At 35.1% G+C, this 14,837-nt stretch overlaps 2 protein-coding genes across 2 annotated transcripts; both read left to right on the forward strand.

The window, feature by feature from the left end:
• The first annotated feature begins 2,308 nt into the window (after positions 1-2,308).
• Positions 2,309-4,275, forward strand: LOC109172123. Its single transcript, XM_019321269.1, has 4 exons — positions 2,309-2,553; positions 2,738-2,882; positions 2,996-3,059; positions 3,535-4,275. Exons 2-4 carry the CDS (start codon positions 2,773-2,775, stop codon positions 3,844-3,846), a joined length of 486 nt encoding a protein of 161 aa, XP_019176814.1. The 5' UTR covers positions 2,309-2,553; positions 2,738-2,772; the 3' UTR covers positions 3,847-4,275.
• Positions 4,276-12,188: 7,913 nt separating this feature from the next.
• Positions 12,189-14,472, forward strand: LOC109172132 (NADH dehydrogenase [ubiquinone] 1 beta subcomplex subunit 10-B-like). Its single transcript, XM_019321277.1, has 3 exons — positions 12,189-12,571; positions 12,680-12,749; positions 14,136-14,472. Exons 1-2 carry the CDS (start codon positions 12,286-12,288, stop codon positions 12,712-12,714), a joined length of 321 nt encoding a protein of 106 aa, XP_019176822.1. The 5' UTR covers positions 12,189-12,285; the 3' UTR covers positions 12,715-12,749; positions 14,136-14,472.
• The last annotated feature ends 365 nt before the right edge of the window (positions 14,473-14,837 follow it).

Consider the following 14,837-nt stretch of genomic DNA (forward strand, 5'->3'; position numbering starts at 1 on the left):
TGAAGAGGGGTTTGTATGCCAGATGAAGAAAAGATTCAGGGGTAATTTCGATTTTTAAATGTTAAATGCAATAAGTTATACAAAAATATTGCCTAGATTAACATTTTGAAAAATGGTTGATCTGACGAATAATTAACCCTAAATTAAACTTGATTTAAGTAAATCAAATCAACCCTAATTCATTATTATTTTCTTTCCAAAAGCCAAGCGTCGCACTAGGAGAAGTGGAGAACGATGAAAATCAACACTAATAACGGCAATGGTGAAAATCAACACCAACACGACGAAGTGTAGCATCGTGGTCATAGCGCGATATTTAGCCAAATCAAGACAAAAATCAATGGCGTCGAGGGTCTTGAATTGGTTGGGAACTTTGAAACTGAATGATGGTAAGAACTAAAGGTTAGCAATTATTTTATTGAATTTTTAGTTATGGTAGTGTGAGGATGAAAACTTAACTTGTGTTGTTTTTCCAATTTCTTCAATTTGATGCAAAAATTTGTGAAGAGGGGTTTGTATGCCAGATGAAGAAAAGATTCAGGGGTAATTTTGATTTTTAAATGTTAAATACAATAAGTTATACTAAAACCCTGCCTAGATTAGCATTTTGAAAAATGGTTGATCTAACGAATACTTAACCCTAAGCCTGATTTAGGTAAGCCAAATCAACCCTAATTCATTATTCTTTTCTTTCCAAAAGCCTACTGCCGCACTAGGAGAAGTGGAGAAGAACGAAAATCAACACCAATAACGGCAATGGTGAAAATCAATACCAGCACAACGAAAATGCAAAGGACTTTGGAAACCAAGTGTTGCTTCGTAATCATAACGCGATTTTTAGCAAAATCAACACAAAAATCGATGGCGTCGATGGCCTTGAATTGGCTGGGAACTTTGAAACTGAATGATGGCAAGAACTAAAGGTTAGCAGTTATTTTGTTGAATTTTTAGTTATGGTAGTGTGAGGATGAAGTTATTTTCTGAAAGTTATTTTCTAGAAAATATTTTTTTTAGGTTTCTAAACAACTCTAAACGCTTTTATATGACTTTGATTGTTAGAACTTATAACTTATTTTAAACTACAAATAATATATAAGCTCGGTTTGGCAAACATTTGGAGTTTAAAATAATAGCTTATTTTAAAATGCTGCCCCAAGTAGCGTTTCAAAATAAGTTATTGGTTTTTTAATTTTTTTTTTAATTTTTTTTAATGTTTATTAATTTACAAAAATGAAACCATCTTCCCTTCATTAATCAAAATTCTAATATCTTAGTTTTATCATTTTATGTTTTTTTTTTTTTTTTTTTTTTTTTACTTATCAAGTAATTCAACAATTAATTTTGCAAAACACTTTAATTTCAATTAGTTAACTTATTAACTACTAGTCTTTCAGCCTTCAGTTTTCAACTAGCTTTCAGCAAATTATTGTGTGGACCACAGTCCAAAACGACGTCGTTTTGATGTTAAAAAATTTAAAAATTCTTTGTTCGCGCGTGTTAGCATACTGAACATTTCGTGGTAAGATAATATATTTTATGAGTTAGAATATTATACTTTATGTGTTGGAGTAATGTAATTTGGGGGTGTTTGGTAAATAGTTGTTGGTTGATTGAGTTAGTAGGTTTGACTACTTGATAGCATTAGCTGATTGTAGAAAAATGTTTAGTAAATTAGTTGTTAGTTGATAATTGATTATATGCAAAATGATTTTCTCAAAAAGTTGATCGGAAAAGCTGCTTTGAGTAGCTTTTTGAATTTAGCATTTTGGAATAAGTTGTTACAAAAAGCTAATTAATTAACACTCATATTTTGATTGTTTAACCAATCAAGCAGCTAGTAGTGGTCAAATAAGCCAAAACTGAATGATACGCTAACTATGTTACCAAAGATGACCCTTATGTGTTAAAATAATAAAATTTATGAGATAAGATAATGTATTTTATAAGTTAGAATAATGCACTCTACATGTTAAAATAATGTATTTTATGAGTTAGAATAATGTATAATGTACTTTGTGTTAGAATAATGAAATTTCTTACATAAAATAATATATTTTATGAATTAGAATAATATATATTTTAATATTAAAATAATATATTTATGAATTAAAATAATGTACTTTATGTGCTTTTAATCGTAATTTATATAGCTGTATAGATCATGATCCATTCATGCCATACAATTTATATAGCTGTATAGATCATGATCCATCCATGCCATACATAGCGTATATGGCTATATGTGCGTCCTAAACAAGTATTATATGAAGTGTAAAATTAAGGTTGAAAACACATGAAAAGATAATTGGACAATATTTGTTCAACCTAAATCAAGCCACGAGCCACTAAATCTCTACCGGTCAAAACGTGACCTAAGCTGATGCAGATTTTCATCCCTGGATTGTACGCATCCCTCTTTTCTTCTTCTTCTTCTTCCTCGTATGAATAGTCCCCAAATCCCTCCATTTTCAGTGTTCTCCGCCGTCCCCTCAAAATCTCTCTTCCATTTCTCCTCCTGCTTATTCGCCTCTATCTCTGACTCCTAGCCCTAAGGTCTCTCTACTCTCTTTACCTGTTATTTTGCGATAATACATATGCCCTTTTTGTTTGAATCACCGTATAATCGGCCTTGTAATCTGTTTAGCATTTGTATATATGTTTGCGTATAGGTCTTTTTCCTCTTTTTTTTTGGTTTGTTTGGTGTGAATCTGAAAAAAAAGGTTTGTTGTTTTTGTAGGAATAGGATTAGTGACGAGAGCAAGCGAGGGGAAAATGATGATGAGGGCTTCAGGAGGATACTCTTCAATCTCAAATGGTGTTGTGTGCCCCAAGCCTCGCAGAGTTAATGAATCCATCAGACCTTTTTGTTTCCTGGAGTTCAGGTTAATTTTTTTTTTTTTTTAAATTTAATTTATTTTTCCATTTTTTTGAGATTAGAGTTCATTTTCTGATCTTCGTTTTTGGTGGATTTGGTTTTCTTTGGGTCTTGTATCAGTGGACAAATGAAGGCTTGTGATTCAGATGCTGGGACTGAGATTCTGGACATTATTTTCACCAAGGTATTCTATTGCCCCATAGTTCATATGATTTCTGTCTTGCTTTTGCTCAATAAATTTTTGCAAAAATATAAGCTATGTTCTTATCAACTATCATCATGGAAGAAAAAAGGAGTACTTTTGTTCTTTAGATGTTATGTGTAGTTGGGTTTTGTTATTCTCTTCTTTCATTTTCTAGGTCTTAGTAGGAAATTGCAGTGAATTATATGCTTCTGATTCTTCTAGTTGAGGTTTCAGTTCTGTTATCAATTAATCTTATTGTTTTCTGTTTTGTTTAATTATTAGTAGTTACCTTCCAGATTTTAACAAAAGAAAAACTTCACAAATATCTTTCTGTGCTATATACTACTGGTTGTTAGTTTAATTGAGGTTTTACTGTTGTTTCATAGAGCAGATAGTATATTTGAGGTTTTATTATAGACTGTTGGTACTATGTTGTGGTTGGTCCAATTGACATGTATAGATTGTTATGAAACAGGAGACTTCTGGTGCTGGAAAACTCAATATCCATGAGGGGGCTTCATCACCGCCATTTTTCTTTGGTTCCCCACCGAGCAGGGCATCAAATCCCCTGATCCAAGATGCACAATTCAGCAATGAAAATTTTGTTCCATACCCATTGCCACTTGCAACGTTAACTTCAGCATCACCGCCACTGCCATCCTCCTCGCCCTCCTCTGCTCGTAAGAATGGAGGTGGGTGCGGGATGAAGTTTGGGCACAAGCCAGCTCCGGTGAGAATTGAAGGCTTCAACTGCAATGGGAACTGCAGGGTTTCGGCTGTAGCTTAGAATCGGAGGTGTCCATGAAGATGCGGACAGGGCAATAAATCAAAGTCAGTGAGAAATGTAGATTTTTGGGTGAGAATTACTAAACCAATTTCTTTGTTTTAGCAGTTACCTGTGTATATAGAGTCAGAAAATGCTAGTCTTGTCATTTTCCTTATATGCGATTCGTCTTCCCCTAATGAGTCAATCATGTAATGTGTATATATATATGTAATGGGGTGATGAATTTTAGGGAAGTTGATCCAAAACAATAATCACCAAAGAGTAGAAAAAGGGTCCAAAGACATCCCTTCTTTGGATTGTAAGTTAGGATTTGCCTTAGACAGCCTTCAAATTGTAACATTTAGGGTTTCTCACTCTTCTTTCCCTTTATTGTAATTGTAATTTGAAGGAGAGGAGATGATGGTCATTTAGATGTTTTTCGCTGTCTCATTTTCCCTTTTACAGCTTTTCTGTTTTTGTTGCTACAAGTTATCATGAATATTTTGTATGCTATGATTTTGTTGCTACAAGTTATCATGAATATTTTGTATGGTATGATTCATGAGCCACTGATGTTGAATGTTTCTTTGTCAAACCTTTCAACATGGACCCATGCCCTACAATAATTTGTGTGAAAGAGGAGATCACACTTTTAATTCTTCAGTTAGTGGTATAGCAGACTTGAATTTATTATTATTATTATTTTTGGATGACAAAAGAAACTTAGTTGACTATGACTGCTTTGTGAGTTTAGTCAGCAAAAGATCACAATGAGGGGAAATAGTTTAGTTTGTCCAAAGCTGATTAGCTCAAATTAAGAAGGTTGAGATTCGAACTTGTGACTTCAAGTTACAAGTTTGTATCTTTAGCCATTTTGGTTGGGGTTATCCTTCGGGCTCGATTAATTGTCTACAAGAGTGTTGGGACTTAAGAGGCTTAGCCAAGTAGTCAACCGAGTGATACAAATCTAGGTCTTAATTACACTATTTTGGTCTAAATTTTTATGAATCAAGTGATATAAACTCAGGTCTTATTACACTATTTTGATTGAGATTTTTATTTATCTACCATATCTTGTAACCGAATGAATGAATGATAAAAAAGTATCGTTCGGTGTTCACGCTATACGAGGACTGGGTTCAAAGGTTCATTGAATGGGCTCTACTATGGTGATGTAATGAAGAGTTGGGAAAGTATGTATATGGATGGTGTTTGGTATTTAGAATGGGTAAGAAGCGAAATTGGTCACGGCAAAGTTGGCATTTTTATATGTATAGGGAAACGTTGTAGAATACGTGGGGGTGTCGTGTTTTCTTATGTTTGTTTTCTTGGCATTTTGCCGTTTTGCCGTTTTGCCGTTTTGTATGCATTTGTTGATGGCTATTGCTTTCTTCTGTAAGTTTATCTTAATTTTTATTAGGGTTGAACAGATCATATCGGCTTTGGGTGCGACGTCGCTTTATGATGGTTTCCACGCTAACGGACTACAAAACGAAACCAATTGTTTTTTTTTTTTTTTTTTTTTTTTTTAAAAAATTATTATTAAGGTGCGGATTATTTATTTTATGGTTAATTTAATTCTTTTGTGATGATAACAAGGTAATAATTAATGATGATCATAAACTTTGATAAGAATATTTAGGGATTAGGGTTAAATAATGATGGATAGGGAATATTTCCTGAGTATATCCCTACTTAGTTTCATACACCTAGTCGATATCAGGTCAGGTCATCGGTAGGAACATGAATCAACCTTCTCTCGATCTTATACATGAAGTTTCCGACCTAAACGCTATAACCTGGCTAGCAAGAGACTGCAATAGTATTCCGTTTCTTAGGCACTGATCCCGACTAGTTCAAATCGAAACGATCGTCCTGAGCAAAACTACTTGAGGATTTGAACTTTGATTTCAAGCTTTAACCCAGTCCCATCTTAACGAATGATCAGGAATCTACGCACATGTGGTTATCAAAGCGTTGTTCCCGAGCACGTGTTAGTCATGCTGAGATCCCGGCATGTGTCCACTTCCCACCGCTATAAATACCGCATTAAATGTTACGGGGGTGGGGGGGGAGGATTTTGGCATTTCTACCTACCCTATTTAGCTCGGGAACCTCTAGCCTCCCGTCATATCTGAGCTTATTACTAAACCAACAAGCAGACCATTAAAGGATCCATCGACGATCCGACCCTGCAAATTGTATGTTTTTGTGGACTTGACTATATTTACCGCATCATGGATGAAATTATATAGCCAAATAATTTTCACCCATATATTACAATAAAACTATTTTTATTCATTGGTTATTGTGAATAAAAATGCAATTAAGTCATTGAATTTTCAAAGCATGCAAATGAATGTTACCTTTTTGGATCATTGTCGATTAATCATAATACTTGAATTTTGTTTTGTAAGAAAAAATACATTTTTAATCGTTTAGTTATATCGTAATAACATACTCAATTACTCTGCCAAGATATTTAGTTCTTAAGTTGTTAGTGAAATGTTATTGTTGGTCCCTTTGAATTTTACCTTCTATTTCTCCTCTCCAAATAAATTATTGGCTATGTATAAATATTGGTAACCGCCATCCATTAGACTTAAGACTGACCGAGGCCAAGGCCTAGAGCATCTAGGCCGAGCCCCGGGCTCAGCCTTGGTCAAGCAAGCCGAACATGGTCAAGGTTGTTGCAACTAATTTCCCTATTCACGAGGGCAATTAGGAAATGATATAATATATATTCAATTGTTATTGTCTTGTTAAGACATCGGGAATCCACTTGTAATAGTATTACAATATTCCTAAAGACAACATTCTTGCCCTTTCCATTAACATTCTTGTCTTTAGATTCATACATCTTATCTTTATTTTTATTCTTTAACTATTGAGTTAAGTAATTCGGAGTACCAGGATTAATTTAATCCATCACACTTTATCCAAATTTTCTTGAGAAAGTGAGAAGCTCTTATGTGAACAATCAACGGCTCTATTATAGAATACCTAAAATTACAAGATTTTTTTTTTTAGAATACCTAAAATTACAAGAATTGAAAGCAGAGTTCAAGAAAATGGAACGAAATGTACCTTGACACCCTTAGGATTACTTGTACTGGTAGAACCAGTTGTTATATTATAGACCGCGGTGCATAATCGATTATGCACCGCGGCCCATATACGGCGCCGTTTCTTTAAGTAAAGAAACGGCCCGCTGTTAGAGTTAACGGAGTCCGTTTGTTTGGTGTATTAAACACTAACTGACACTACAATATATCCAAACCGACACTGCAGTTATATCAAAATGATACTGTAGTTATAGTGAAATGAAACTGCAGTGTATATAAACTGAAACTGAGTAACATTTCACATATTTGAGTGTATATTGTACAATGAAGCTGTAATTATATCAAAATGATCATGTAGTTGTGTTTTAATAAAACTATAGTGTATATAAAATAAAATTAAATAACATTTTCACATATTTGAGTCTATAAATATCGAATGAAACTATAGTTATATCGAAATGAAACTGTAGTTGTGTTCAACTGAAACTGCAGTTGTGTTCAACTGAAACTGCAGTGTATACAAAATGACACTGAATAACAGAGTTACTTTTTGCAAAAGGGTGCGAAACGGCGAAAATAAACACTGTTAATTTTCATTTAAAAAAAGACGCGCGGTGCATAATCGATTATGCACCACGGTGCATAATATAATTTGCCTGGTAGCAACATGAGGGTGTAAAAACCAACCTCCAGCGATGTTCGTAAATCGAAGATGGGCAAGAAAACCTACAGACTTTGTAGTTTGGTCTTCAAGTGTTCAACCATGAACTCTAAGAAAATTATTGCTTCTAAGGTGGTGGCAAATTATGCTATGGATCATGGTTTACACTACAAGGTCGACTATTGATAGATGTTCATCTTTAGTATATTGAATGTTCGTTTTTAATGTATTGAAAACTTATTTTTAGATAGTATACCAAAAATAAATTTTCAAAAAAAATGAACGACATTCAGTACACTAAAGATGAACATCTATTTATGTCAGTAGTCCATTTTAATTTACAATTGACGGAGTGATGGAGTATGGGCCCAATAACAATTAGGCCAGAAGATGCCTAAAACTTTGCATATTTCAACTTTTAAGTTAGGTTTGAACCACCAAAAAGAGAAAGAAACACAATCACCGAAACTCAAACCCCTAACCTATATAAGTGCACAATCATACCTTACTCCAGCTAACCTGATCTCTCATATTTCTTGTGTAAGCGGAAGCGGTAAAAATGAGCTAAGGATAGGGTGTGGAGTGGCAACTCGTGGTGATAACAAGTGGGTGGACATGATTGATCGAAGAATGACTCTTTCATGGGTGGACAAACTGGACATGATTAATTGATGTATGACAAACACTCACTTCTCAAGCTGTAGACACTATAAATATGGCTCATTGTTCCCCTCGAATGTCATCCCATCACCATTAGGACACCTGGTCTAATGGTTTCTTCTCCACTCTCCCCCACTACCTCAAGAAGCTTGTCTTAGGGGCTAGAGTCAAATGTCTAGTCTAACTTGGGCTCTTGTTAGGCTAGCTTTAATATTTATTTATTTGTGGCTCAGTTGTAAATATTACTTGGATTCAGTGTCTTGATTAATAATAATAATAATATTATTATTTTTATTTAATTTTATATTTTCTATCCAATTTATGATGTGTTCGTCCCGTAAAATCATTTGCAATGTAATTCATGCATAGCTAATTATATAGAAAAACAACAAAACACAATAAAGTGAAAGTATAGCACAAATTTATTTGCATATAGAATAGGCCCAAATAAAGTAGTAGGTATAAGTACATTTCATCAATCAAGCTCAACTAATTAACATAGCATAGGTATTGATTTCCTTGTAGTCTAAATGTAAGTGGTAAGTGCATCTTGCAGCACCCACTCACCCTTAGAGTCTAGATCTTGATCTAGATCCACTATGTTTGGTTGTTTGGATTTGAACATTTTGGCAGTGGCTGGAGAAAGAAATGTTTTGTTTTTGTTTTTGTTTTGTTTTGTTTTGTTTTGTTTTTTTGTTTTTTTTTGTTTTTTTTTGTTTTCTATAGAAGAGAAAAAAAATCATATTAGTTAAAGACAAACATAAAATTTAATATTGTAAAATTTAATATTGAAAAATATAGTTAAGTAGATGAAACATGATTTTTTAAAAAATTGAGACTCGTGGGTTTGAGCCCAAAATATACTTATTATTATAATTACTCAAATTTAAGCATTAATATTGCCTAATTGCACACTTTTATAATACAATGGTGCATTTATATTTTTGTTATAAGTAGACTAATTGAGAAGTGTATTTGATTGTCACTGTATATATTTATGTGACGCTATTATGTTTAATTGATTTAGCTATCATCTTATTAATTAATAATTAGTAATAATATTTTTTTTTAAAAAAAAGGGAAATGACACTCTTATGGGGTGTTTGGTTGGCATGAAATTCAATTCCTTTGCAATGAAATTCATCATCCATGCCAATTACAAATCAAGGAGCAATCTTAGTAGAAGAGAAGGTAGAAGACTTTGTGATAAAGATAATCGCAAGGATGACAAGAAGGAGCATAGTTCGAAACCTATTGGAAACATTTTAATCAAGAGTTAATGCCATTTTTGGTCCTAGACTTATTGATGCATTGACACTTTTCATCCTCCATAATAAAAATTGTCACTTAGTAGCCACTGTTATTGATCGTTGGACAGTTTTGATCTTCCGTCAATGACGCCGTTTGTTGACCGTGAATTAGAAGGGTTTTTCTGTCTTTTTATGTTCTAATCCTTGTATTTCTCCATCCATTGGTCACTGATACATCCATTTCTTCAAACTGAGGTTATCCGCTTCAGTCCTTTCTAACATTAAGAAATCATCTTCACCCAACTAACAATAACGAATTTTACATTTGGCATCAATCTCAAGATAATGGAAACAAGTGCAGTTGGAATAGAAAGGGCGTTAGTCCATGCCTGTGGAAATTTTGTCGAGCATACAACATAACTAGCAAAGTCAGGAATATCACCCAACCACTCCCTTAACCTTTCTGCATCAACTATAATAGGTATGCCCCTACTCTTTGCCTCCTGCACTACAATCAAAGCAGTCTCATGCAGCCTTCCATCTAAGTAGACAATATTTATTCCAAGCGCTGAAGACAATTTTGATTTGGGTATGTAGACCCCCAGATATCATGGGTGGATATCCTGGAGTGAAAATGCACGTGCGAGTTTTTTTTTTTTTTTTTTTTTTTTTTTTTGTCAACAATGACATATGTGAATGGTGAGTTTCTTCCTTTGGACACCACCATAAAAGATGTATCAACACCATTCCTTTCAAGCTCATCAAGTATTCTTTCGCCATGCGAGTCATCAGGAACCTTAGATATGATCCTTGGATTAAGACCAAGACAAATTTTATCATACGGGTTTTATCAAAGCATTGCCAGTGTTACCACCTCCTTGAACCTCAAAGCTGGTGCTCCGAATTTTATCATCCGAGTTGGGGAATGAAGCTACAGCAGCCAGGAAGTCAACACCGGCCATTCCAACACCTCAGACAATGCGATTTTTGGGGAGCGGCGGATTCCACATTTTCAGCTTGAAACTTCAATGAATTTCAGGTAGAATAACAAAGTTTTTGAGGTTGTGCACCAAGTAGTTGTGGTCAGAGAGAGAGAGAGAGAGAGATGGGAAGGATGTTTGTGGTCAATATGGAAGGGAGGACTTACAGGTGCAAATTCTACATCACGCCATCTACAACTACAACTGCTATTTACCATAAGAGGGTTCGCCGACCTGCTGCCCTCTCTGCTTCGCCGGAACCAAAAACCACCGGTGAAGGCCCCAACCTCGCCGGATCTGTTGCTGCACCGCCAGATCTGCCTTACTGGTCCGTCGCCGGAAGGAGTTACTGCCTCGTATGCTCGCCGCCGTACCCACAACTCGCCGGAGAAGAACCTCGCTGCTACTCACTACCGACGGTTACTACTTAGCCGCCAAGTCTCGCCATCTCGCCTCACAGGAGTCACAACAGCGCTGGTCTAAACAAGATTAGAAGAATAAGACATAAAAAGACAGAAAAGTCCTTCTAATTCATGGTCAACAAACGACTTCATTGACGGAGGATCAAAACTGTCCAACGACCAATAACAGTGTCTACTAAGTGGCAATTTTTATTATGGAGGATGAAAAGTGTCAATGCCTCAATAAGTCTAGGACCAAAAATGACATTAACTCTTTTAATCAAATATCACACTTGGTAACAAAGGTTGAAGGAAAACTACAAAGTGGTATATGGTTCGAACCTAAGAGAAGACAAATAAATGGAGTAGCAAAGGTGGTAGAAGATGCATGGGGAGTAACAAATTAAGGTGGTAGAAGAGGTGGAATAAGCAAAGGAAAATCAAGATGCTTGTTTGAATTCCTATTTTACCATTTATCAAAGTAGAAGGACTGATACAAGAAGAATTGGTAGAAGAATTAATAGAAGACTTTATTGGAAATTTTGGAAAATATTCGAACCTAAGAAGAAGAGTATAGAGAAGTAGAAGGAGAAGTAGAAGGAGAGTAGAAGAAGAAGTAGGAGATGAGTAGAAGAAGTAGAAAAAGAGTAGAAGAGGATGTAGAAGACCTCAAATAGAGAAGAGAAAGTAGAAGACTTCAAGAAGAAGAGGATGCAACCAAATATTTCGTCTTAGTTATATTTGAATACTTCAAGAATACCACTCCCCAGTTAGTTCCAGCGAAACTTTGTTTTTCTAGCCTCTTCGATTGTCCACCCGCTGTTAATGTTCTCGAAGATTTTTACCAAAAATTAACTGAGTGGAGAAGGGTCAATTATTTATTGAGAATTGATGCAGAACAATCGAGCTGATAATGTATTGTAAAATAATAAAAACATCAAAAAATAGAGAGATAAGGGAGAGAAGGAAGAAGTAAAATCTCAACACATGGAAGTGTATGTCACCCTTTTCATTGATCATATTTCTTTACATATATGCCTACATTTTGTACTAAAAAAAATGCCTACATTCCAGTAACGTACTTTATAAATTATAATACAATCATCAAATAGGGAGAGAAAGCGAGAGATTATAGAATAATGACCCTAGCTTAATATTTATAACATTTCTAAAATTATTCATATTATTTGTTCATTATGTACCAAGTTATTATTTGTTAATATTTATATTGACTAGATCCGACTCAACCATCTCTAAATAAAGATTTGAGAGATGGTTTCACAAAAGTGTTATTGTATGACTGAATTATTATATAATTAATCAGTAAAAGATTTAAATTGAAGTAGGTATAACCAACCGAACCCCACCGAAATTCATTCATCTAACATTCTAACAGTTTTTTGCTACAGAGAGAGAGAGACTGAGAGAGGGACGGAGAGAGAGATGGTGAGGAAGAAGGGAGTTGTGTTCGACGATGGAGCTCCGGACGACTTCGACTCGGAGAACCCGTACAAGGACCCGGTGGCGATGCTGGAGATGAGGGAGCACCTGGTTCGGGAGAAGTGGGTAGATATCGAGAAGGCCAAGATCCTCCGCGAGAAGGTCCGGTGGTGCTACCGCATCGAGGGCGTCAACCATCTCCAGAAGTGCCGCCACCTTGTCCACCAGTATCTCGACGCCACCCGCGGCATTGGCTGGGGCAAGGACCACCGCCCACCTTCTCTCCACGGTGCGCTCTCAATTTTTCAATCTAACAAATTAGGGTTTTTTCCCCCAATGGGTGTCTTGTTTGTATTTTTTATTGATTGCGATCTTTTTTTTTGTTTTTGCATTTCAGGTCCTAAGGTTCAGGCTGTGGAGTCCAATAATTGAATGACAAATTGACTGTTTTTTCCCCATTTTTTCTGGTAATTTCCAACGAACACGTGAAATTATTGAAATGTTGTATTACCCTGTGGTTGAAAATTGAAATCCTTACATGTTCTTTTGCCAGGCTAATTATGCAATTCAATAATTTACAAGTGGCAGAACATTTAAAAATTACTTTTTTCCCATTATTTTGTGATATGCCTTCAAGCTAGAGTTTTGAGCTAAGAGTAATGAATGTTTGGTCTGTTTTCTACTCCATTTGAATGAGTGATTTGAGTTTTCTAGTTTATCTTGTCTTTCTTGATTTAGACTCTGATGAGGGAGTGGAATTAATGTGAAAAAGTTGGAAAGATTTATTTGCCTGGTGATAATTAAGCAGAAGAAACAGGAGTAGAAACTCTCTGATTTTAATGAATAATATCCTAGATGGCGCTTTTATGATTCTGGAGTTCATACTGGAAAACATCATGCACTCAATAGCTTCTCTCTATTTCTAGTTCCTTGGACACTGCCACTGCCATTGCTAAAAAAATTCGGAACTGAAGGTCTGTTCACAAGGGCATAGATAGTTCCTGAAATTAGTTATTTGTTTTCTCTCTTTTATTGTGAGAAATATGAAAAGAAAAGATGTAGTGGACGCCCTTCAATAGATGTGGTTTTTTGTAGGTTTTTCTTTTTCCCTCTTCTATTGGGAGAAACCAGATATGGTTTTTGCTGATCATAATAGCCAAGCCTAGGATCATAATCACCACATTGGTGATAACAGTGTTTTAATTCAAGTGACATTTTGATTTACTTTGTCACCGTTTATTCATTGAAATTACAAATCGGAAACTTTGGATGGTTTATCACAATATCCTTAAATTATTATTATTACTACTACTACACATGAAATTGTCGTGCTCTAAGCTGTGTACTGAGTTGTTATCTATTTCTAAGGATCCAATGGTGTTTACTTACTGCTTTTGCTACTGCTACTACTACTATACATGAAGTTGTTGTGCTCTAAGCTGTTTACTGAGTTGCTATCTGATTCTAAGGATCCCATTGTGTTTACGGATAGTTTTTTTTTTTTTTTTTTTTTTTTTAATCATTATTTATTTATTTATTTTCTATACCTTTCACTAATTGAGACTTGATTATGAAAGAAATTAGGAAGTGTTATGGTGACCACAATTACTTACAAAATGATGAATAGCTAATTACTCTGTTCAGATATTAGAGATTTGACTTATAAAGAAAATAGTTTGACATTAGAGCCATAAATTTTGGAAATGCATGCACAGCTTTACAAAATGATGAATAGTTAATTACTGTGTGTTTAGATATTAGAGATTTGACTTATCAAAAAAAAATATTTAGACATTAGAGCTATAAAATTTTGGAAATGCATGCACAGCTTTAATGTCTCATTTCTTTTGCAGGTGTCATCTAGTCTTCTGAGTTAATAAGATACTCCGTATAAAGTGGGAGAAATGAGAAGCGCATTGACTGTCAGTTCACTTTGCTGATGCGCCTGTCTTTCTGCCCAAGCATTTTTGTAATAAAACATTTAACGTGTAGAATTATAGTTCCGATACTTAGACATTGTCTTGTTTTCTTCATGCTTTTTGCTTCTATTTGAAATTTGAAACTGAGCATTGTGCACCAGAGCCAGAAATGCAAAATGCTAACAAAGCAAAAGTTCATTTAGCTTCATGGCTTATGTTTAGCTTCTTTCTTGCTCTTCATTCTTTTTAATGGTTATGGCGTTTGTTCCTATCCCAGTGTTGTTACAGAGCATAAATACAGAGTAATATCTTTTTTTAAGCTTATAAATTTTTTGGAGAACCAGATACTGTTAAACAGTTGGCAGGGGATGGAGTGTGAGCTTGTGATACGTTTCTCGGCACCAAGTAACCATTTTCTCCTTCCGATGGTTTCACTCTGGACTTTATCAAGCACCAGGTAGCCATTTCTTAAGTTGCCCTTCTGTTAGGCTGGCACCGGATGTGTGGATGGCTTTCACTCCGGACTCTTCTCAGTCTTCTAGAACCTTTTAAGTACCGGGTAGCCCTTTTCCAGTAGCTCTATCCCACCACACTTTGGTCTCTCAACAAGAGCACCAAATCATCGGCACTCAAGCT

This window comes from Ipomoea nil, unplaced genomic scaffold (genome assembly GCF_001879475.1).
Source record: "Ipomoea nil cultivar Tokyo-kokei standard unplaced genomic scaffold, Asagao_1.1 scaffold0415, whole genome shotgun sequence".
NCBI classification, from domain to species: Eukaryota; Viridiplantae; Streptophyta; class Magnoliopsida; order Solanales; family Convolvulaceae; genus Ipomoea; species Ipomoea nil.

Bases quoted from the DNA above. Each gene is read 5' to 3' on its own strand.
- LOC109172123 (XM_019321269.1), top strand. From the start codon at position 2,773: ATGATGATGAGGGCTTCAGGAGGATACTCTTCAATCTCAAATGGTGTT. The intron at 2,883-2,995 runs GTTAATTTTTTT...GTCTTGTATCAG, and splicing joins TTTTGTTTCCTGGAGTTCAG to TGGACAAATGAAGGCTTGTG. The intron at 3,060-3,534 runs GTATTCTATTGC...GTTATGAAACAG, and splicing joins TGGACATTATTTTCACCAAG to GAGACTTCTGGTGCTGGAAA.
- LOC109172132 (XM_019321277.1), top strand. From the start codon at position 12,286: ATGGTGAGGAAGAAGGGAGTTGTGTTCGACGATGGAGCTCCGGACGAC. The intron at 12,572-12,679 runs GTGCGCTCTCAA...TTTGCATTTCAG, and splicing joins CCGCCCACCTTCTCTCCACG to GTCCTAAGGTTCAGGCTGTG.